The 23,105-nt window shown below is 42.7% G+C and overlaps 1 protein-coding gene and 1 long non-coding RNA gene across 4 annotated transcripts in view; one reads left to right on the plus strand and one right to left on the minus strand.

Annotated features, from left to right (window-relative positions):
• Positions 1-6,478: 6,478 nt before the first annotated feature.
• Positions 6,479-10,190, minus strand: LOC115946515 (uncharacterized). 2 transcript variants are annotated; one of them, XR_004080571.2, is made up of 3 exons: positions 9,719-10,190; positions 9,131-9,272; positions 6,479-6,619 (listed from the first exon to the last, which is right to left on the minus strand). It is a non-coding gene; the product is annotated as an uncharacterized lncRNA (long non-coding RNA). The 2 variants fall into 2 exon arrangements; XR_004080570.2 differs by having other exon boundaries at positions 6,479-6,710.
• A 65-nt stretch (positions 10,191-10,255) lies between these two features.
• Positions 10,256-23,105, plus strand: part of CWH43 (cell wall biogenesis 43 C-terminal homolog) — a 29,926-nt gene continuing 17,076 nt past the window's right edge. For both annotated transcript variants that reach the window (XR_004080567.2, XM_005149091.3), the window contains exons 1-7: positions 10,256-10,400; positions 11,238-11,429; positions 15,645-15,765; positions 15,898-16,052; positions 17,403-17,604; positions 18,512-18,600; positions 19,723-19,977. Coding sequence is in view for 1 of the 2 variants with exons in the window: in XM_005149091.3 (XP_005149148.2) it covers positions 10,358-10,400; positions 11,238-11,429; positions 15,645-15,765; positions 15,898-16,052; positions 17,403-17,604; positions 18,512-18,600; positions 19,723-19,977 (1,057 nt within the window). In the remaining variant the exon portion in view is untranslated. The remainder of the gene's footprint in view (positions 10,401-11,237; positions 11,430-15,644; positions 15,766-15,897; positions 16,053-17,402; positions 17,605-18,511; positions 18,601-19,722; positions 19,978-23,105) is intronic.

Raw genomic sequence — 23,105 nt, forward strand, 5'->3', positions numbered from 1 at the left:
TAGCTCCCAGATCACTTTTCCTTGCAGATCAGCCCAATTTTGTGTTCTTTGGCAGGGACTGTTTAGCAACAAAGTCATATCATGTTTAAATTCCTTGATTTCTCCAGCAGAGGGGAGAGGAATGCCCATCTTCTGTGCAGTTGGAGGGCAGGTTCTTGTGTGGTACTATTCCTTTCCCCCTTCATAACACATACACACCTGCATGCATAACTTGATGGGGACAGATTATACTGGACTAGTACTTAGACATTAGGGCTCTGCTAGTTCATAACTAGTTTACCTAGCATAGCTTAAATCAGAGCCCGCTATCTTAAGGCTCAAAAGCTCCTAGCCCTCTGAGTGTAGTAAACCAGGAAGAGTACCACATAACCCTTTCTTCTCTTCATTTCTATCCTTAAGGTAACAGACATCTGTTTTTTTCAGAAAAGTGACCAATGCAAAATCCCAGTTACTCACTAGTAATAGCATCAAAATAAGAGGGAGGAAACCCAGCATACCCATCCAATTTGCTTTAGTGGAGATGTCTGACTTTCCTGGTGGGTTGTTTCAGAAGAGATTGTTTCTTTCCTTGTTCCCTGATGCTGATCTTGGTCAGCAGAAATTATGTGGTTTACACTTGGCTCCCTCTCTTTCTGCTAGGCACAAAGATAAAAAGCCAAAGCATAAGATTGACACTGTAAGTTCAGTGTTCACCTAGAAATAATAATGGCCAAGTTGAAAGTATATTTTTTACACCAGATATCATCCAGTCACATGATCATGTACAGTTTACCGCACAGCGTATCACTAGATATACAGTCAGGTACAGCCTAATTCAAACAGGGAAGTCAGTAAGTACAGTAAGATGCTGGATCATGACCTGGCACAGCACTCTCAAACATAAAGAAATGAGAAAAATATGAACAAGTCATCCAAAACCTTCCTAGTTTTCACTGTATTGCAGGTCAAAAATTTAACTTTGGTGTGTTGTACTGAAAATGTACAGAATCACTGTACTGCTGCTGTCCTCATAGATGTCACCTCAAGCTTGGATTCCACAGGACTCATAATGCAAGCCTACCACAAACCACACGTGCATTTCCAACAAACACAATCCAGTTACCAATATCCTTTAAAAAAAATCAAACCAAACCAAAACAAAAATCTGTAAGAATAAATTGATTCCAAAAAGTTTAAGACTCCATTCCTGAGAATTGTGCTACCAGGGAAAACCAAGCAGGAATCGCATTTCTGGAGTAATTAAGACTTCTAAACTGTAATTTTTCCCTAGCACTTTGCTGCATGGGCTGGCATTTTATTTAACGATGTACAGGGCACTGCTGCTTTCCAAAAAGTACCTTCTGAGGATGGTGGCACTACACAAGGCTAAAACAACTGCAAAGGACAGAGTAAAACGGGAAGCATATGCAACAATTTAATAATCTGAATAGATTTTGGCATTCATAATATTACTGTATAAATCACTTCCTGTACTTATTTTGGGGTCAGTTACACAGCTGTAATATTCAAGCAACATCTGCTTCACACACTCTAAATATTCGGACAACAATGCTTTTTTAAGTAATGGAACAGAAGCAATATGACCATCTCTCCCCTTGGTAAAATGACTCAGTTAAGCATTGTGTTCAAATCAATCTGCATTTTATTCTCAGCCACACAAATTTAAGTTTGAAAATCCACATAATGTTGGGAGAGCCACAGCTTTCCACTGCCTGCCTCAACCTGGCTAAATAAGAGCAATTTAACTTGCCATCAGTCTCTTATCACTTAATGGAAAAAGACATGGGAGAAAATGCATAAGACTTTAAAGAGGTTTACATCAATCAATGACACAAAGTTTCTTATTCTGATATGCTCCCAAAGCCCACCTGTGCAGACAGATGGATAAAAATCATCACTGAAAGTACTGACTGATCTGTCCTCTAACTGCTGCAATGGGTTTTAAGCACTTCATGAGGATAAAAAAGCTGAGTCACTGGAGAAAATAAAGAATAAAACATAAAATCAGGAGTATGGAGTAGGTTACAACAAGCTGCAGCTTGCCATTAACTTCATGTATTGTCTTCAGCATAAATTTCTCCAGAATTATAAGTTATTCAGCTACACCTCCACTTCAACATAGTGAAGAATCCCCAAAATAAGCAGCCTCCCAGTAACTCTCCCACTTGGAATGAAGCTGAAAGCTACAATGGCAAGAACAAAGAAGAGGCAGAGCTGAGGTATTCAGCTATTATTTAAGTAATATTAAGTAAAAAATATTTAATTATTAATAGTAATAAGTATTAGTAATTGATAAGTATTAATAAGTATTATAAGTAATAATTAAGTACAGTGTACTGAGCACACATGTTGCCTCCTATCTGAGGAATGCAGAAGTGTTTCAGTGTTTTGGGGCACTGTGTCTTGAAAAGACAACTGGCATCTCCCAAAATAACTTTATTTACATTTATCTATTGAAGAAATGTAACTTTCTCACATATCTTTACTGTAACACTTACTGCTGTTTTCTCAACCCAACTATGTAATCATTACTGTAACAACAGCATATTCGCTAAGCTGCATTGGGAAGATCTACTCAATTATGTTATTCTTATTAACTGAAATACGTATATTACACATGATTAAACCAATCTGGTTTGCAAGGATCAAATACTCAACAAACCTTCCTATTCTAAAAGAGCTGTTCTGGATCATTTACAGGAAAACAAGTTAATATAAGACTACTGAAATTGTCAAAACCCTCATGGTTCTGATTCTTCTAACTGGCTGATGAAGCAGCAGTATGCAAGAAGCTAGTAAGTTTTTCAGACGTGAGAATTGCCAACCTTATATACTTCTGTTTTCAGTAAGAAGCCTCCTATTTGTATAGGAATGGTGACCATTCAATTTCTAAGATTACTTGCTAGAGAACGTGGGAGCCAAAACTGCATGTTCACTGGTGTATGCAACTGGCTGTGATTCACAGTGGTGGCACTGTGCATTTGCCCAAGGCAGGTGGCACTGAAGTACGATTACTGAGATAACCCATTAGGACTTCAGAGAGGCCTTTCAAGGACTGAGTGTCCATTGTGAGGAAGAGGGGAAGACTCACTATGATGTTTCACACGTATCTTCTGAACTGGATCTTTATTTTAAATCCAGGGTCTTATTTCTTAGGAGAATGAACACAACAGCTGCACTAGGTCTTTGATGGAACGCAGCCTACCAACAACTGGGTGCACACCACGAAGTGAACAGGATGACTGCCTCGCTCCTGCCCAGCCGCAGCACCTGCTCACACGTCTGCCGACAGTCAGTCACCCAGGGCACCGCACGCCGGCCAAGAACAGGGTATTGCTTTGTACTTGCTGTTTGCTCTAAGGCTACGGATGGAGCTGGGGACAACGCCGGGAGGGGCAATGAAGAGTGGCTGCAATCAGCCATGGGCAGGTGTCCGCTCCAACCGGCAGTGAACTTCCCTTCTTACGCGGGCACCGGGCCTGTTACACCCAGCCCCAGCTTCCGTGCCTCGGCGTTGGGTGAAGGCCGGTGGGGAAGAGGGAGGGACAGGGGCGAAGTGTCGGAGCTGGCGGCAGATTCCGCTTCCGAGCCGCCTCCTGCCGCGACCTTTCCCTGCCGTGACGCGGGAGAAATCCGGCCCCGCGGAGCTCAGGCCCTGCTGGACAGGACGGAAAGGAGGAGACCAACTCTCCCCCGGCCGCGTCCCCTGGTAGCGCTCAGCCGCCGCGGGGCGCCGGGCCAGCGGGGAAGGGGAAGCGGCGGGCGGGCCCATCCGCAGCGGAGCCCGTACCCCCCGGCCCCAGAAGCCCGCGTGGCCGCACAGCATGCACAGCCGGGCGGGCAGCTGCCCCTCTCAGCCGCCTTAGGGGGACGAGCCGACCCGCTGCCTGCCGGGCTCCAGCGCCATCTCCTGGCCGCCAGCGGCACAAACAGGCCGCGGCACCGCGGAGCCCCGGTGAGAGGCGGGGCCGCCGGGCCAGGCAGGTGGTGCTGGGGCGCCTCTCAGCCCCGGCTCCTCGGTCCCACCAACACCGGCTACAACCCTGCAGGTCCTGTCCCGCCGTGGGTTGCTCCGGGAGAGAGTGAACACGTTGATGAGGTGCCTTCGAGTCCTCCTATTTCCCCAAAGGAATTCGGAGCGCTGGTTTAGTTTGTTACTGAAGTCACGGTCAGGGAACTGTGCACGACCGACGGTGCTGGGGGGTGTCCGATTAACTGAACATGGTTCGTGAAACCTAATGAAATCTTTTTCTCTAAAAGAAGCGACAAATGCCATTTTGACCATTTGGGAATGAAAAACTGCTTATCTAGTTTAATACTATGCCTACATAAGCAAATCAATATACTTTAATGACAAGATTAACAAGAAGTAAATACTTCAATCAAATATAATCTTGCAAGGAAAAGTTATCCTGCAAATGTCAGTTTAGGGGGTGTGGGGTTCTTCTAGGAATACTGAAAAAAACATAGTTCCATTTTCTCTGAAATGAAAAATGCAATTCCTTTAACAAAAACTGTCCTAAAACAAAGCTTGTAAACATGAGATTTTTTTGCATTTTATCTTTAATAAAAACTATCTTGGGCTTTGTTTTATTTATTTGTTTGTTTTTTTTTTTGTTACAGTGAGATGTAGTTTTTAGTAGAATATCCTAAATGGTGATTTGACACTTCAAGCATTTATCACTAATGGATAGCCTGTGAGATCACCATTGTACTTCCTCCTCTTGCAAGACCTTGGCATCTCTGTTTCACAGTAAACGTGACATAACTCATAGCTCATTTTCTTAAGTCAAAAAAACATTTCAACTTCCAAAAGTCTTGGCCACTTGAATCCATTTCCCCATAGCATTCTCTCACGTGTCAGCCAAAGCAGAGCATTGAGCATTGCTGTTACAAATAGTGCTCTTCACAGGGAGATTTGGCAAGAGTGACATAGAATAATAAAATAGTCAGGGTTGGAAAGGACCTTAATATCACCCAGTTCCAACCCCCCTTCCATGGGCAGGGACACCTCACACTAAACCATATCACCCAAGGCTTCGTCCAACCTGGTCTTGAACACTGCCAGGGATGGAGCATTCACAACCTCCCTGGGCAACCCATTCCAGTACCTCACCACCCTAACAGTAAAGAATTTCTTCCTTATACCCAATCTAAACTTCCTCTGTTTAAGTTTAAACCCATCACCCCTTGTCCTATCACTGTAGTCCCTAATGAATTGTCCCTCCCCAGCATCCCTGTAGGCCCCCGTCAGATACTGGAAGGCTGCTATGAGGTCTCCACGCAGTCTTCTCTTCTCCAGGCTGAACAGCCCCAACTTTCTCAGCCTGTCTTCATACGGGAGGTGCTCCAGTCCCCTGATCATCCTCGTGGCCTCCTCAGGACTTGTTCCAACAGTTCCATGTCCTTTTTATGCTGAGGACACCAGAACTGCACACAATACTCCAAGTGAGGTCTCACGAGAGCAGAGTAGAGGGGCAGGATCACCTCCTTCGACCTGCTGGTCACACTCCTTTTGATGCAGCCCAGGATACGGTTGGTTTCTGGGCTGTAAGTGCACACTGAAGCCGGCTCATGTTAATTTTCTCATCAACACCCCCAAGTCCTTCTCCACAGGGCTGCTCTGAATCTCTTCTTTGCCCAACCTGTAGCTGTGCCTGGGATTGCTCCCACCCAGGTGTAGGACCTTGCACTTGGTCATGGTTAAATTCCATGAGGTTGGCATCAGCCCACCTCACAAGCATGTCAAGATCCCTCTGGATGGCATTCCTTCCCTCCAGTGTATCAATCGAACCACAGAGCTTGGTGTCATCAGCAAACTTGCTGAGGGCACACTCAATTCCATTGTCCATGTCAGCAACAAAGATATTAAACAAGACCGGTCCCAACACTGATCCCTGAGGGACACCACTCGTTACTGGTCTCCAGCCAGACACTGAACCATTGACCACAACTCTTTGAGTGCGACCATCCAGCCAGTTCTTTATCCACCGAGTGGTCCATCTATCAAATTGATGTTTCTCCAATTTAGAGACAAGGATGTTGTGTGGGACAGTGTCGAACGCTTTGCACAAGTCCAGGTAGATGACATCAACTGCTCCACCCCTGTCCATGAGTTCTGTAGCCCCATCATAGAAGGCCACCAAATTGGTCAGGCAGGATTTCCCCTTAGTGAAGCCATGCTGGCTGTCACCAAGCACCTTGTTGTTTTTCATGTGCCCTCGCATGCCTTCCAAGAGAATCTGCTCCCAGATTTTGCCAGGCACAGAGGTGAGACTGACTGGACTGTAATTCCCCTGGTCATCCATTTTCCCCTTCTTGAAAATGGGGGTTATATTTCCCTTTTTCCAGTCATCAGGAACTTCACCTGTCTGCCATGATTTTTCAAATATGATGGCCAGTGGCTTAGCAACTTCATTCACCGGCTCCTTCAGGACCCATGGATGGATTCCATCAGGTCCCATGGACTTGTGCACATTCAGGTTCTTAAGATGGTCTTGAACCAGATCCTCTCCTACAATGGGCTTAGGGTCTTCATTCTCACAGTCCCTGCAGGTTCCGGTGATGGTGAGGCTGGTAACGGACACTTCTCGAAGCTTCTGGGAGCTTCTCGAAACCTCTTGACGATGAGACCCCAGCAACAAAGGGAAGCAATAGAAAAGCGCTACGTCAACATCCGGGCGAAAGGAGGCAGCGGGATTGGCTGAAGCCTAGAACCGAGAAGGGTAAAGGACAGCCCCCCAACGACCCGTTGTGGGTGTCTTGGGTGGAGGGGAGATTGCTCGGTGGATCCAGCACTGTTTTTTATCTGCTATTGCTTGCTCAATTTTATGAATTTATAAATTTGCGTTTTGAAACGAGATTGGCTCACTCATTGATAACAAGAATTATGTTCCTCAAACACCATTTGTTTTTAAGATTCACCTGAGAGTAGTTCAGAGCTATAAAAATCGAGAGAAATTGCTAAACAGATAAACTCAACTGCTAGTGATTCAGAGTAATAAATACAAACTGAAAGAGAGACTCAGGAGGTTTACAGGCTCTGTCTGCTTTTCTGAAGACCCTTTTAGGAAACACTGGGGGGTTACCAGGATCCTGAGGTTTACCACATTCACCAGAGGCAAAGCCTTCCGAGTGTGCTTATTTAACAGAAACGTTCCATGTGTGCATACAGCACATTAGAGGAGGAAGTATGTTACCAAGTATGATAATTATGGTTTATTATAAAATCACAAAGACTGTTAATTGCTTAAAAATTCCCTGAGAAACAAAGACCTGGAGTAACAGAAGTGCAGTTATTAAAATGTGTCAGTAACAGAAACATTTAGAGCATCGAAAAACATGTAAGAACTATGCTGTAGGGCGCTATTCTCATGCTAAAGGGTGTAGGAGTTAAGGGTTAATGAAAAGATGTGAAAAGTCACAGCACCAAACAGTCAACATACTTCTGAGTAAAACATTAAACACTATGTGTAGAAAATTATGTAATAGTTTTCTACATTCTGGATGATTCTTGGATATATTTTACACTTGGTCTGGCCTGTCTTTTAGCAGAAGTGACTAGCTGACAATCATCAGATGTTCAAGGTCTAGGTTTTTGGCTTCTCTGTGTGAAGAAGCCAGTAAAATGGCCACAGAGTTTTCTCTTTTCTTAGGCTACACAGCTACATGTATCTTTTCTACAGTAAAGACCTACAACAGTAGCTGTTTTCAAGGCATTTACAGGTGCCCTGTATTTAGACTTGATTGTACCTGCCATTTGTAATACGTACTGAAAGTAATTTAGACCTATTACATGAAGTACGTAACAGGAATAAATCTGGTCAGTGTTTGTGAACCATGTCCCACAGAACATTTTACTGAAAAAGGTCCTTAGCAAGTTGCAGTATTTATTAGTTCTGTGGTTTAGTGCTAATTTACAGAGATGAAGTTACACTTCAGCCCCCAGTAGTATTTTGTAGCCAACACACTGTAACCTTGAGAACAAGACAACCAAAATAATGTTGAGTACAAGTATGCATACAGAGTGTAAAGGTAATGATTAAGAAGCTTTACACTGTTGTGTATACAGAACAGGCAACTAATGAAATGCAAGTCTTTGTGGTTTACCTGCAGCTGTGGCAGGTGCCTAACTGTAAACTCACCCACCCCAGGTTTTTCCAGAGTCACTTTAATAATTTGTCTTTGTACTTTAATGCCTTTTCCCTCTGTTTCTCTGGCACTTCCTTCTGCTTCCCAATCATGCCTATTCAGACACATCTCTGCTGAGCAATGTGCAAGGACAACTTCTCCCAGGTGTCTAACAGTTCTTTCAAACTCCATGTGTTTATTTAGGCTTTCAAAACATGCTTGTGGTTATAGTCTGAAGCCACATAAAGCATTGGTTTTTACAATCAGTAATTTTAGAGAGGTTTACTCTATCAATACTAATATAATTGTGGGGACTGATATTTATTTTCTGTTAAATTCAGGTTCTTTTTGGTCTGCCTTAAAGCTATATTAAATACTACTCTAAAATGAAGATGCTCCTTTATTTCTGTGAGTAGAAATTCGTACTGTAGTATGCTCTCTTGGTTTTGCTGATCTGGCATCGTTGTATCCTATTGTATAGATTAAATGCTATTGTTTTATTTTTTATCAGCTATAAATGTGGCACTCCAAGTAAAAAAAAATACAGTGAAAGGCATTCCTATACATGTATGTGTAATGAAGCACCTTGTAAGCATTGACTTTTGTATTTAAATCTTTCTATTCTGATTTGAAAACACATTAAACCCAAAAGCTCCCTCCCCTTGTGCTCTGATGCTTACCTGTGTGACAACTCTACAGAGATTAACTTGAACATAACTTTGTTATATTTGAAGCCAAATTCAGTAGTTATTGCCTTATTTTCATTGCATTACAAGGTTAATGGAATGCCCCACTAGCACATCACGTTCATGATTCCAGTCCTGTCTAGTTTTACTGCAGCTCCACCCCTGAAGAGTGATGCAAGTTACTGTAGTTACATAAAGTGTTGCAAAATTCTTTCAGATATATATGGGGTGAATACATTCTGTGAGCCTCACACTCTTGCCACACAGTTAGAAAATCTGCCATGTTCTGGGTTTACTTTGGCCAAGGATCTCACCTTACAAGTTCTGTTTGTGTCATGCCATAGCAAGATGAAATGCAAGTCGTCACTTGCATAACCCTAAACCAGCGATAGGTGAACTTGGCGATTATTCTGGTATGACTTTTCTTGAATGAAGATGCCTTTAGTGACATGGAACCTGGAGAAAAGAGAAAGGAGGTCATTAAACCTGTAAGACTCATTCTTCCTCCTCTAGAGAGGCTGACTTTTCCATCAAAACACTTCCGTTCTTCTGTGGACATTTGAAATGTACTATGTTCCAAATAGCAGCCAAAATTCAACAGAGCTTTTATAGCTAGACAAACCCCATTATATTGCCAAGTAAATTAATTACTTGTTTGTGAGACTACTGGGACAAACTTCAGTTCAGTACTGTGCCCACAAAACTGTTCTGACAGGATTTATAGTGTGTAACAGTTAATCACCATGTATTTATACAACTAGCAAGTAAGTGGATCAGCTTCTCTTTTCCCCACCAGCCTGTGGGATTATGACCTTTTGCTTCTAATCTTCTTCCTAGCTCGTGCGACTACCCAGTGGACCAGTGCTCGGTAACACAGCAGCAAAGAGGTGAGATCTACTCACCGTTCCTTGTGAAGAATAAACTCTGTCCATAGAGGCTGACCTCTACGGAACGCCTGGTTTAACTGAGCAGCTCCCCACAGTCACCTCACACCACGCCACCCTCTCCAGCCGCAGTGCCGTCTCGGTGCGGGCTCGAGCACCTCTGCGACCACACAGCTACCGGTTCCTGCTCCGCAGCCACCCTGCAGGCTTGGGCGAAGGGTTATTCCTCTCCCTCGGCAGCCCAAACACAGGAATTAAAGGGAAACTCTGGCCCCAGCAGTTGGAGCGCTGAGGGAGCCGCCATTTCTGTCAGCGACGGCGTACGGGCTAAGGCTGGTGGGTTGAATGGTGGCAGCTTAGCGAAGTCCCTCACACCGCGCAGGCCTGCACCACGCCATCGATCGCCCCTGCCTGGCGGGCTTACCCCTGCCCCTGCTTGGGGCCGCACAGCCCCACAGCTCCGGGCCGGGCTCCACCGCCCCAGCCCCGGTGAAGCGGCTCCGCCTACACGGCGCTGGGGCGCGCTACGGCCGCGTGCCGGGCGGGCTCCGTGACGACACGGACGGGCGGCTGCGCCGGGTCTTGCCGGGCACTCGGGATTCGGCTCGGGCGAGAGGGGGGCGAGGACCCTGCCGAGCCGGACCGAGCCGTGGAGCCATGTTCCACCTGTGGAAGGCCGTTCTCGCGGAGAGCCTCCTGGGTAGGTGGTGGCGGTATCGCCCGACGAGGATGGGGCAGGAGTCTGTGAGGGGTTGCGGCCGGCTGGGAGGCGGTCAACGGCAGCATGCTTCATCCCCGCCTGGGAGCCCTGGGGTCTCTAACGGGAACGGCCGGCGGCTGTAGCGGGGCAGCCCCGCAGTGTGTCGTGGGGGTTACCGTTCGCGGGAGGGAGGTGCTGCTGGTGGAAAGCTCCTCCGCTGGGGATGAGCGGAGGATGGTCACTGATGAGTGTTCTACTTCGGGGTCTTTTTTTCCTTCTGCGTGCTGGGATGCCTTTTGTCCTGGGATCAGCTGAGGATTTACGCGCGCCCCCAGCTAGGTGTGTGTGCGGGTACGCGCACAGCCGGTGTGGCGCGGGGCACTCGGACCGGCGCGCTCGGCGCATCCCCTGCGCAGCGCTGGACCCTGGCGAAGGTGTTTTCAGGGGAGAGCCGCGCACCGGGTTACTGCACCGGTGCTCGAGGAGCCCTGAGGCTGTGGGTGACTCCTCGTTTAGCCAACATTGTTCCCTCTGAACGCTAACCCTTTCCTACACTGAGCACTCCTGCGCTGAGGATCGAAGCAGGAGCTACTGTCAGGGTGGAATAATAGAGTTTTCTGCTCTTCGTTCTCTTTTTCTGGGAAAATGTATTCGTTTAACTTGAAATAGCCACTTTCTGTGAAGAAATACTAGCTATTATTAATTGTACTACTTTCTAACGTGTGTGATATTCTACATTTGGAACTATAAACAAGTATGCCCTTAAAGGCTCTCCAGGAAAACAGGCTGTTGAAAATAAATTACATTTTTCTTTTCCCCCTCTCTTTTTGTTTATAGGCTACATTTCTTGGTCTCTTTACCATGCCCTGCCACCAATGATTTATTACTTCCCCCTTCAGACACTGGCACTCACAGGTCTGGAAAGTTTTGCTGTTGCCTTCTTTTCTCCAGTATTTTTGATAATTGGCCCTTTTTGGAGGTTGGCTAACAATAAGTACATCCTAGCCCTTCTGAGACTCACTATGGTTGGTAAGTATGCTCTGTAGTGAGTTAGAGATTACATGCTGGTATCAAGGAATAAGAATGAACATTTCAAATTGCCTCAAAAGTCACATGATTCTGAAAAGATACACAAATAAGAAGTTTTTGCTCTCCCAAACTCATGCTTTTCATGCTTTTCTTTTTGTCTCGTGCTTTTGTATATGGTCAGAAGAATATTGTTTGCAGCCATTGGTTTTTGGGCTAATGCAGTACTGGTTTTTGGACCAGTACTGCATGATTAGAGACAAATCTCATTTCAGTTTTATTGCTAGACGCTTTTAAAGTAGTACAAGTCATGCCCAATAGGAAAATGTTTTCAGTGTTGCACAGAGATTGGCAGGACGGGGTTTGCTGGGTTTTTTTTTTATAGCAGTGCTGTGCCAGTGACAATGGGTAGGGACAAAGTGTTACAGAACAGCTTGGGGCTATTATACAAGTAATTTGCTATGTGTGGAATGTTTCTGAGGCAGTTATTTTTGCAGGTTTCATATATACATATGTACACATACACACACACACTATGTAGCATATTGATGAGATTATGGGCTCAATTGATAATTGCACAGGAAGAAAATTTGATCTTAAATTCAAGATAACGCTGCCTCATTACCTGTCCCACATGCTCCTCCATAGACCAGGGCTTGTTGGGATTCCCTCTTTGGTCTTTAGCTAACTGGAGGAAGCCTTAGCTCTTGTTGATGTTCTGTAATTTTGTTGGGAGAAGGTTTGGCAGCTACAGCCACATTCAGAAGCAAGTTATTGCTAATGAGTTTGCAACACCTGGAAGAACTCAGAAGAGACTGGTCTCCATCCCGCATAGAGGGAAAATACCACTGCTAAGTGATGTGTTTTGGAAGCAGCAGTCCCTGGCTCCTCATTTATCAGTATAAGATTATGCTCAGGGAATCACTTTCCATATAAATGTCCTCTTCTACTGTTACAAGACAGAACAGGATCATCTTATTTACTTATTTCCTTGCAAGTTTTTTTTAAGAATTCTTACTCTTTTTCTCTGAAAAGATACTAGAACTGGACAGTTTCTTGATGTCATCAGTGCAGATGAAGAATAGTTTTACCATGTTCTTTTTCTGCTCTTCGTATCTATCGTATTCTTTTTTTTATTTTTTAATAAGCTTTTCAATGAGCAGAATCTTTAGCTTCCTGCAGTGATGCTCACTGTATTTTCTATATCTGATCATTTAGAAACTAGTAGTGAGTGTAAGCGTTTCAAATTGCAGTCTGCTTTCCTTCAGATGATCACAGTAACACAAAATTTACCATGCTTATTTTAGTCCTTCAGATCATAGAATCATAGAATAGTCAGGGTTGGAAAGGGCCCTAAGATCATCCAATTCCAACTCCTCTTCCATGAGCAGGGACACCTCAAACTAAACTATGTCACCCAAGGCTCTGTCCAACCTGGCCTTGACCACTGCCAGGAATGGAGCATTCACAGCTTCTTTGGGCAACCCATTCCAGTGCTTTACCACCCTCACAGTAAAGAATTTCTTCCTTATATCCAATCTAAACTTCCCCTGTTTAAGTTTTAACCCATTACCCGCTGTCCTGTCACTACAGTCCCTGATGAAGAGTGCCTCCCCAGCATCCATATAGGTCCCCTTCAGATAGTGGAAGGCTGCTATGAGGTCTCCACGCAGCCTTCTCTTCTCCAGGCTGAACAGCCCCAACTTTCTCAGCCTGTCTTCATATGGGAGGTGCTCCAGTCCCCTGATCATCCTCGTGGCCCTCCTCTGGACTTGTTCCAACAGTTCCATGTCCTTTTTATGTTGAGGGCACCAGAACTGCACACAGTACTCCAAGCACACACTGAAGCCAGCTCATGTTAAGTTTCTCATCGAACAGCACCCTGAAGTCCTCTGCAGGGCTGCTCTGAATCTCTTCTCTGCCCAATCTATAGCAATGCCTGGGATTGCTGTATTTACTAGTTCATATTACTAGAAGAGGTAGAAATGGCTTAAATGTGTCTAATTTTTGTTCTGCTAAGTAAAAGGCAGTGACAGGCCTATAGTGCTTTATACAGGCTGTTGGTTTATAAGCCTGTTTACTTTCCCTGCTTTGCAAGCTTCTGAAGATACTACAGACAAAAAGCTAGAACCTTCAGCAGTTATCTGGAGAAAGGATGTGTTAATGGAGGTGGTCACAGAAGGACTCAGAGTATGGGGAGACTGAAGCTGTACACATCCTCAGCCTGGGCAAACCTGAGCATTGCTGTATGCAGATATGATCTCCCCTTCATTCCTGCCTGAACAGGAACTGTTCCCTCAGTGATTCATATCACCCTGCTGTTTCCCAAACACTCTTAATATTGTCCACCCCTTGGCAAGTCTACACTGTTTTCTTTCCCAGGTGCTTGCTCTTTATACTCCTTACCTGTTGCCTTCCAGTGAGCATTAGCATTTGGGGAAGATGTAAGAGCATCTTCCTCACCCTTTGTCTCCATCAAGGAGTTTAGCCAATGCTAACTCACTTCATGCTTGCCTCCCTACTGTGGGTTCTCAAGTTATCTAGATTATTTCTGTCTTACCCTGCTGTGCTGCTGTTTTTCCTTTCCTCAGTTCTTACTGCTTCCTTTCCTTCTTCATGCCTAGAGACATCTTTCTCCTTTCGCCTTTTTTTTTTATCCTTCTCATCAGGCCACAGCCTTCCACTGGGGCTTGTTGAGCAAAGACAGGTAGAACAGTCTACCCTGAGAATGCTCCACCCCATTCCACGGGAAATATTTAGTCTTCAATTTCACAATAAAAAAATCTGGAAATTATTCATGCTTTGCTAAACTTGAATATTTAGAGAATTGATTTTTTTTGCTTTTGATGGAAAATACTCTTCCCTTATTGGTCATAATATTTTTGTCCTTTTGAAAGCTTTATTTTCTCTGAAACTTTTGGTTTAATTTTTGTATCCTTTCATGCTACTTGATTTCATGTTCTATTTAAAAAAATCCCAGACCAAAACCAGCAATGAGCTACCCTAGTGACAGTGTCTTCCGGCAACACACAGTAAATCTATTTGCTCAGATAGATATATTTACATTTTGGGTGTATGTGTTCAGCAACCAAAGGTGTGTCTGCTCTAAGGAGGCAAACCCACAGTAGTTTTAATCTGGCTAGCGCAAGTGATGAAAGGTGCGAAGAAGCAGAGCTGCAGATTTCAGTCCAGTTCAGTGACAGACATCTGCATGCATTGTACATGCAGCCCTCTGCTAAAGTCCAAACAAGCTTATCTTCACTACACATCAATTTCATTTTACCATCTTTGCCCTAAATTTTGCATCTTTTAGTCTGAGCAAAATAAGCAAATAGACAATTGGAGGATTCCTAGCATGCAGTGCCAGAATCAGCGGCTCTGTGTCTATCCTTTCTTGTTTAATGTCTTTTCAAGTTTGACTCTTACTCACTTAGCAAATGGCTGGTAGCAAAACAACATTGCTTCTTCTGCTGTTTGTCGCTGGTCCAGGGACAGAATTTGCCACACTGATGTTACGAAAATGTGTGACCCATATTAACTTGAATTTGAAACTTGCTGGCAGAGTTTAGAGCTGCTGATAAAAGGTGAGGTCACTGTACCCTGTGAAGTGGTGGAGATGTGTGTGCAGTCTTGTTGAGGGACCAGGAGAGTGGCTGTTTCCAGTTAAGATGATATAGACTGTTAATGACTGCTCTTGAGACCAGAGAAGGCCTTGTTCATACCCGCTAAAGCAATTGCTTACTAATCCTTGTGCAATGTATGGTAACTGCTCCTTTCTAGAAAGGATATGGCTTGTGCTGTAGCACACTTAAGTAACTCAAAAGCAGTAAAAATAAATGCACTGTTGCATTTTAGCTTTTGAATTATGTAAGTGCACTGTTCAGGAATATCTATATGCTTAGATTTTTTATCCATATATCCCATTTATGGAATTAATGACCGTAAGTACTTAAATTAAAGCAATTGCTGCAGTTTTAGGTAATTGCTTCATGTTATTTTTTTTTCCTGAAAATGGTAATTGCTACAATGTCACATATACTCAATTTCTATCTATACTTGCATTCCCTTAATTTGTTTAAAAATGTGTAGTGCCATGTGTTTTCAGATGAATGGTTTAGCCATCCAAATTGCAGACAAGATTGAACTAATGCCCAGGAAATCCTTATTACCTGATTTTTGCTGCCCATTAAAGCAATCTCTTTATGTGTGTGTTTGTAGGAAGCTTAGCATCATACCAGGCACCAAATGCTCCAATTAGACTAGTCATCTTGGCTGCAGGTGTTTCATCCTCATTGCTGGTACAAACAGTAACATGGTGGTCGGGAAACAGCTTACAAAGGTATTTTATTATACTAATGGGATTGTAACTGACATTGCTTTATATTTAAAGGTGGTTGGTTCTTTTTGAAGAGGTTGTTTTGCTTTGTTTTTTTCTCAAGTGCATCACTGTTGCTAAAACTGATTCTTACAGGTTCATCAGGATATGGGGCTTCATGCTAGGCAAGATAATGCTCCTTGTTCTTCGTATCTGGTATACATCACTAAACCCAGTCTGGAGCTCACAAGCTGCCAATACTGTCATACTGGCAATTGGTTTTATAGCAGCAGTGGAGCGAATTTATTCAGGTAAGTGTATTGCAGCAAATATGGCAGTTATGAAAACATCTTAAGGTATATGTATCTATGTGTCACTGGGTTTTGATACTTTGGGGTTTTTTATCCCTAGTACAGTCTAGTTTTAGACCTAATGCATGAGCACTGCAGACTTTGGAAACCATGGGGTGCTTCCATCTACCCCATGGCAGAATTTGCTATCACAAATTTGCTATCAAGTTCATAGAAGCTGTAGTAAGTTATGTTGGAACTGCCAACTAATTGCAGTATCAATAATTTGACAGTAATGCAAACAACAGTGTAATCTAGACCAGTAAAACCAGAATGGGTTATCCTCATTCCAGCATGAAACACCTGTGGTATTTCTCTATTTTCTTAATTCTGTCTGCTCTTTGTGTTTCTCTGCCAGTGCCCATCCTTTGACAGGGAAGGGAGGCAGGACAAAGCCAGGGAACAGCTGATGTGGCAAAATAAACAGAAAGCATTGGAAGAGTGGACACATTGTCCTAATCAAAATATGACTGAGTTCTTGGAGCATCTGGACAGAGTCCACAGCAGTGGGGGCTGGCATAGGCTAAGCATGCTTGAAAACTGTGAAGATAGCGTTGCCAAGGAAGACAGTGAAGTTGGGTTGGTTAGTTAAGGCAGCTCATGTTAAATCCTCAGAAGTTCCTTTCTCCTCAATATAACCTAAATGAATTAATTGAAAGATAAGACCTTACTGGTGTGTAAGTGGGCATAAATTGGCATAATGTGTACTGTTTGTAGACTTGCATGACTTAAATCAAGCCTGAGCATTCATCACAATTTAGAAAGGGAATCTGCTGCAGGAGAGTAGGAAGGGAATCTGTCTTCTTCCTTGGTGACAAAGCAGTATGCAATTACTTTTACAAAGTCTGTGCAATTAGAGGTGCTTTCTCCTGAGATGAGAGAGGATCTAAAGTGCGTGGAAAATGGAGAAGGAAGGGAGTTTATTTCTGTCTTCTTTGAAAGTGTCAGGTTTTGTTTGTGTCATAGTTTAGAATTTCAGAGATCAGAATCCTCTGAACAAATTCTAGTAACTGTTCTGCTGACTGTCAAAGCCAATTTGATGATTTAAATTCCAGTAGTATGAAGAATAATCGTATGGACGGGTTGCCATTTTTGTACACTTAAGGTGAGGAGCTTTTCCTTACAAACCTAGGAATGTTATTGGAGATTCTGTTGTCTTATCAATTGCCACAAATGATCAGATAAGCTAGCTTCATGTCTGAGCAAGTAATTTAATCTGGTAAGTTTGTGATCTTGGGTATTTCTTTTCCTCAGCAACCCTTTCTAATAGGATTTGACAGTTTGCTTAGCTATATTCTATTCTTATTCTAGATGGAGACAAGAGGAAACAAGAAGCAAAGAAAACTGGTAATGCAGTTAGAGAGACAGTTTTGCACCCTCGTTGGCTGTTGTCAGGGATTGCTTTTGGCAGTCTCATGTTCCTCACCCTGTGGATATTTGGGGAGGTCTCATTAATTTCTAGATGGGCAGTAAGTGGACATCCACATGCAGGTCCAGATCCTAATCCATATGGGTAAGTGGGGTTTTATTATCATTTAAACAAAATAATAATCAAAAGCCAGTGCTGTAGTGGGTGACAAAACTTGAACAGATGATTGTGTAAGAACATACAGAGAGTAAAATGGTACAAAGTACTTTGCACAGAATGATTTTCATTTTGGTAATAAAAAATCTTCATTTGCCACACTGCAGAGCAGTTTTTAAATTAAGACTGAGGTTTGAGGACTTATGAATGAAGTTCATCTGTAATATGCACTAAATGAATGTAGTAGTTGATTTCAGAGAGGAGATGGTAGGAAATAGTGTTCATCAGAGATACATGCAGATAACAAAAAGGGAACTGTGCAATATTAAAAAATATACTTCTCTAGAAGTTCTGGTTAGTAAGAATTTAGTGTTAATGCTGTGTGTTGCTCACCTAGGTTCCAAAATCTAGAGACTAGATTAGTTATTCCGGGTCAACTACGTGTAGAGGCAGGCAAGGTAGTTATTAATTTGCAATTAGTACACACAAGAGCTACCTAAGATTGATAGCGATGTTAGGTGCTGTGGGATTCCCTATGTGATGTGAAGAAAATACTTCTGTTTGAGTAGATTCCTCTAATTTTCTCCAAGTTCTCATTGCTTTTTATATTCAGTGTTTCATTGTAGTGTTTCTGCTGCTGAACCTGGCTCATTTCTACATTATGATAAACTGCCATTATTTTGAATTGATGTTTATGTCCAGTAGAAGGGAGAAAATGTAGCAGGGTGTGAGATGAAGATATTTTTTTTATCAAATTGAGCTCTGCTTCAACTAAAAAATATTATAAAATATTACTAAGCAGCCTTGTCTACATATTAAGAAGTTTCTTTTTCAATGCCAGGTGTTCATAGAATTATATTAATGTATGATGCCCCTTTCTTTATCATTTTATTAGAGGTACAGTTCTGTTGGGCCTGGCTCATGGGCTGATGCTTTCATTTTGGAGCTGGTCTTCTGCCACCAGTTTTGCTTGGTTTCTTGTAGGTAGGTGCAAAGCCTGAGCAGATCTTCTGTTTCTAATACCTTATTCTCTTTAATCAAGCCCTCTGACCCTACACCACTTCTCAGAAAAATCAATTGCTAATCAAAGCATCTATTTCTCTGTCACTGCCTATGCATGTGTCTAACCAGCTAACTAAGGGTGAAATGTCCAGGCCATTACAGAGCAGCACTGTTCTCTTCAGAAGCCCCTGTTGAGGTTTTTTACCCAGGAGTAGCATCTCATTTCTTTCTGTCTACATTGTGTACAGCTACATCTAGGGCTATGGGGTTAAGATGACACAAGCCTCTCTGTTCAGCAGGAGACACAATAACTTGTAATTTAATGAGTAGTTCACCTGGAGGCAAGCTCACCTCCTGTCTCCTTAGTTGCCAACATCTCCAGGCAGTGAAATTTTATGAACATCAAAGCAGTTCTGCTGGAGCAAAGTATTTGTGAATAAGTCTGCATACAGTGGGTATTGGGTAGTCAGAAGAGAGATTCAAGTGCTGGATCTGGACAACTATTTTCATAAGGATGGTATAGCTATGCTGTGGAGCAAGCTACGCATAGAGCAAGTAGGAGAAGATGGAAACAATTCTGCTCTTGAACTGTGGGGGTATGTGTGTTTTGCACACATCAGCATGGATGGATGCAGCCTGGTTTAATTTGTAGGCCCATCTGCATGAAATCTGGTGGTATAAATACTATTTAAAACGTAAATAAAACATAAATAGTACAAATACTATTTAAAAAACATAAATCTGCTTCTTTTTTGTCCTAAGCTAATTGTTTTTAGGTGTTTCTATCAAGAAGACAAAACAGTACTTTGTACAAATGTTTTGTAATAAATTGGGACATATCAAAATACAGGGACCAAAGGAAATGATGAATTATGTTTTACTTTTTTCTTATTCGCCTTTTCTTTTGGAGCACTTAAGAGCTGCGAAAAGCAAGAGGCTGTCTTTGGGTATTGGGAATAACTGTCCTAGTGATGCAGTTCTCGTGGCTGCAAAGCACAGTTGTATTTCCCAGACTCTCTTTCTTTTCTTAGAGAAAATGTGGAAAAAAAGGTGGCAGATAATGTACCTGATGGACTTACTTTATTATTTTCTATCCCTTCACAGGTTTAGCATCTTCAGCTGGTCTTCTTTATTTACACACCTGGAGTGCTGCTATTGCAGGCAACATTCTTGCTGTCTTTACTATGTGCATATGGCCTCAGCTGGCTGGCCACTTCGCTAGCTGTCTGCACCCTGGGAAAGCCATGAGTACTGCCATGTTTGCCTATGTTCTTGAATTATTCTTCTGTGTATGGTGTACAGCTTATAAATTTGTACCTGGAGGAATTTATGCTAGAGAAAGCTCCCATCTTCTTTTAGGTACATTTATGACAATGAACAAATGCAAATACACTTGCTTTAGCCTCAACCAGATGTTTAAAATGAACCTAGTGTGTAAACAGTCTTTCTATCAGCTGCTGTCTGATTTACAATGGTAAGAGTTTCTATGAGAAAATTAATGAGACATGCAAAAACTAATCTACTTGTTTCTTTACTGTTAGAAAAAGTATAAAATGTGTACAGAAAATGGAATTCAGTTGAGGGAAAATGGCAAAGTGAAACAAAATCTGATAACTCAGTACATAGCTGAGGAAGAGATCTCTTAATCAGTCACCCTAAAAATCTAGCTGCAGTCCAGGGTGTGAATGTGCCTGTATGCTAGCTGCCTAAGGTACCTGTATGGTACCTCAGGAAACAATCTAGTTTCTGGAAACTCAGGGGTTTGTGAAGGCTGTGTTACTGGGATTATAATGTCGTGGTTTAAGCCCAGGCGGTAACTCAGCACTCTGCAGCTGCTCACTCACTCCTCGTCTTCCTCCCCCTGCTCCCAGCGGGATGGGGAGAAGAATTCCAAGAATGTAACTCCCACAGGTTGAGATAAGAACAGTCCAGTAACTAAGGTTAACACAAACCACTACTGCTGCCACCAATAATAATAATAAGGCAAATAACAGGGGAAGAGAATACAACCGCTCACCACCCGCTGACCGATACCCAGCCTGACCTGAGCAGTGCTCTAACCCTTCCGGGTAACTGCCCCCAGTTTATATACTGGGCATGACATGCTGTGGTATGGAATACCTCTTTGGCTAGCCTGGGTTAGGTGTCCTGTCTCTAGTTCCTCCTGGCTTCCTATGCCCCTCCTCACTGGCAGTGCATGAGACACTGAAGTCCTTGATCAGAGTAAGCATTACTTAGCAACAACTAAAAATACTGGTGTGTTATCAGCATTGTTCTCAGACTAAGGCAGAAAACAGAGCACTGCACCAACTACTAGGAAGGAAAAAAATACCTCTTACAGCTGAAATCAGGACATGTAACTCAGTGCATTATTTAGCCCTGCTCTGAGAAGTGAAGTGCAGCATCCTGCCAATCTAGGTAATCTGCATTTGAGACCTGAGCTTCATTTCCATGCAGCTTTACCTTACGCTTTGTGGACACACCAGCACGTTTGGAAGAATGTCAATAAGCTGCAGTGTCACAAATATGTAAACAGGAGAGGAGGAAAAGAAATTGTCAGGTATTTGCCAGTGAGGAAGAACTGAGGTGAGCAAATGCAAAGGTTTTAGCAAAATGATCCCTTGAAGGGATCCCACCTTGAAGTTTGGGGGGTGGAAATGAAACCAACCGTTTGTGGTTTGTTTCGAGAACTGGATTGTTTGGAGTTTTTTTGTTTGCATTTTAATAGGAACTAATGTGTTTTGGTGGCATATTTCACTAATTACGTTTAACAATGCCAAATATTGTCCAGGGCCAAGTCTGTGAGTTTGTGACACATTTTAAAATGTGACACATTATCCTGTATTTTGTTCAAAAAGGATTACTGCTGTGCTTGACTTGTTCCACATCTCTTTGCAACCGCTCTCTGTCACTGCAGTTTCTCACTCTCCATGTGTTTCATACATTACAGCAATCACATGCAGGGTTTCAGTTTGTTATGTTTTGAGGAGAGGTCCCTTACATTTATTGCAGTTTTATTTGTTTTGCAAGCACTCTGGGGGACTGTAGAAACAGTTATCTCACTCAATTTAACTTTGTGTTGAAGCTATACGAAGAAAGTGTGGGGTAGAGGACTGTTAAATGCTTTCTTGAGTAATACCTTGTCAAGAGAATAGCTATTACATAAAACCCTTTCTGACACTTCCTTTTACAGACATACTTGTGATTAATTTGCCTGTCATGATCACTAGGTAGTAACACAGAGATGGCACTTTCTCTTCGGTAAAATGAAAACTGTGAACTGAACCCATCTCAGCTGATGGCATCACATGAGCTTATATTGCATCTGAGAATCCAGTTTCTGTCTTTCTGATGCCATCCCATTGTTTATCAAAGATTTGCAGATTATACCATGAGATTGTGTATTTGTTGCTGCACTTCTACTCTTGCAGCTTGGTGTTCTGGCAAACTGCTTGTTTTCTTCTGGTTTCTTTCAGGTGCAAGTGCTATTTCTTGCTTTCTCCTCCTGTCCAATATCCTGGCTTTCTCTTGCCGCAATTTGGGTAGGGAACTGCTTCAGGAAAAGTGGCAATGAAAGTAAGATTATTATATTCAAAATTTCTGTGCTGTTTCACTGTGACATAACATAATTCTGAGGGATCAGATCCCTGCTCTTCCATCAACTTTAATGGCTGGAATCAGTGTCCCTTTGAGAAAGGATTGGCGTGTGCTACCTTCTTCATTGCACTAGACCCAGCTTCCTGGTTTGCAGGCTTTCACTACAGCTCAGGTAACAAGTAAAGGCAATAAGAAAATACTGAGTAATGGTTATTTCATCTTCAGCTATAATTCTGAAAAAAAACATAATTTCTATAGATAATTAACTATTCCACAAAGATATTAGGGACATACACCTTCCCCAGCAGAGCTCTTATCCAATTCATTATGCTCCCGCATTTTCTGTGGAGCTAACTGGATTCTTTAGCTTACAAAGAATGGGAAAACAGCTTGTACTGTTATTCTGAGCTACCTTTTAAATTAAAAGATACCATCAAAGTGCTTTGCAACAGGTAGTGCACTGAAGTCACTCACTAGCTTTTCAAATGTATCTAGCTGTGTTTAATTGCCTGTTCTTAAAAAGCACAGCTGCTTCTGTTGGCTCTGGAGCACAAAAATAGAAGATGCTGCCATGTTAAATTTGCTTCCCAACCTGCTGCAGTCTGCTTTAACACTGTTTTAGATCAAACTGTTGAGATTCTGACTTAAAAATGCATTATTTTGTTTCTTTGTGACAGAGCAGTTAATTTGAAAAGATAACAGACACCTACAATCAACAATGTATTTTCTTCATCAAGCTGTTATTTTAAGGTTCTGTAATGTGTAGGTGTAATTTAATTGCTCTTGTCCAGGTTAATTCCAGTAAACTTTGAAAGCACTGGGCCGAGCTGAGTGTTGTAGCTGTCAGTAGGGGCCTGGAAGCATTTTAGTATAATCTATCTACTGTATCC

Source organism: Melopsittacus undulatus, chromosome 7 (assembly GCF_012275295.1).
Source record: "Melopsittacus undulatus isolate bMelUnd1 chromosome 7, bMelUnd1.mat.Z, whole genome shotgun sequence".
Classification (NCBI taxonomy): domain Eukaryota; kingdom Metazoa; phylum Chordata; class Aves; order Psittaciformes; family Psittaculidae; genus Melopsittacus; species Melopsittacus undulatus.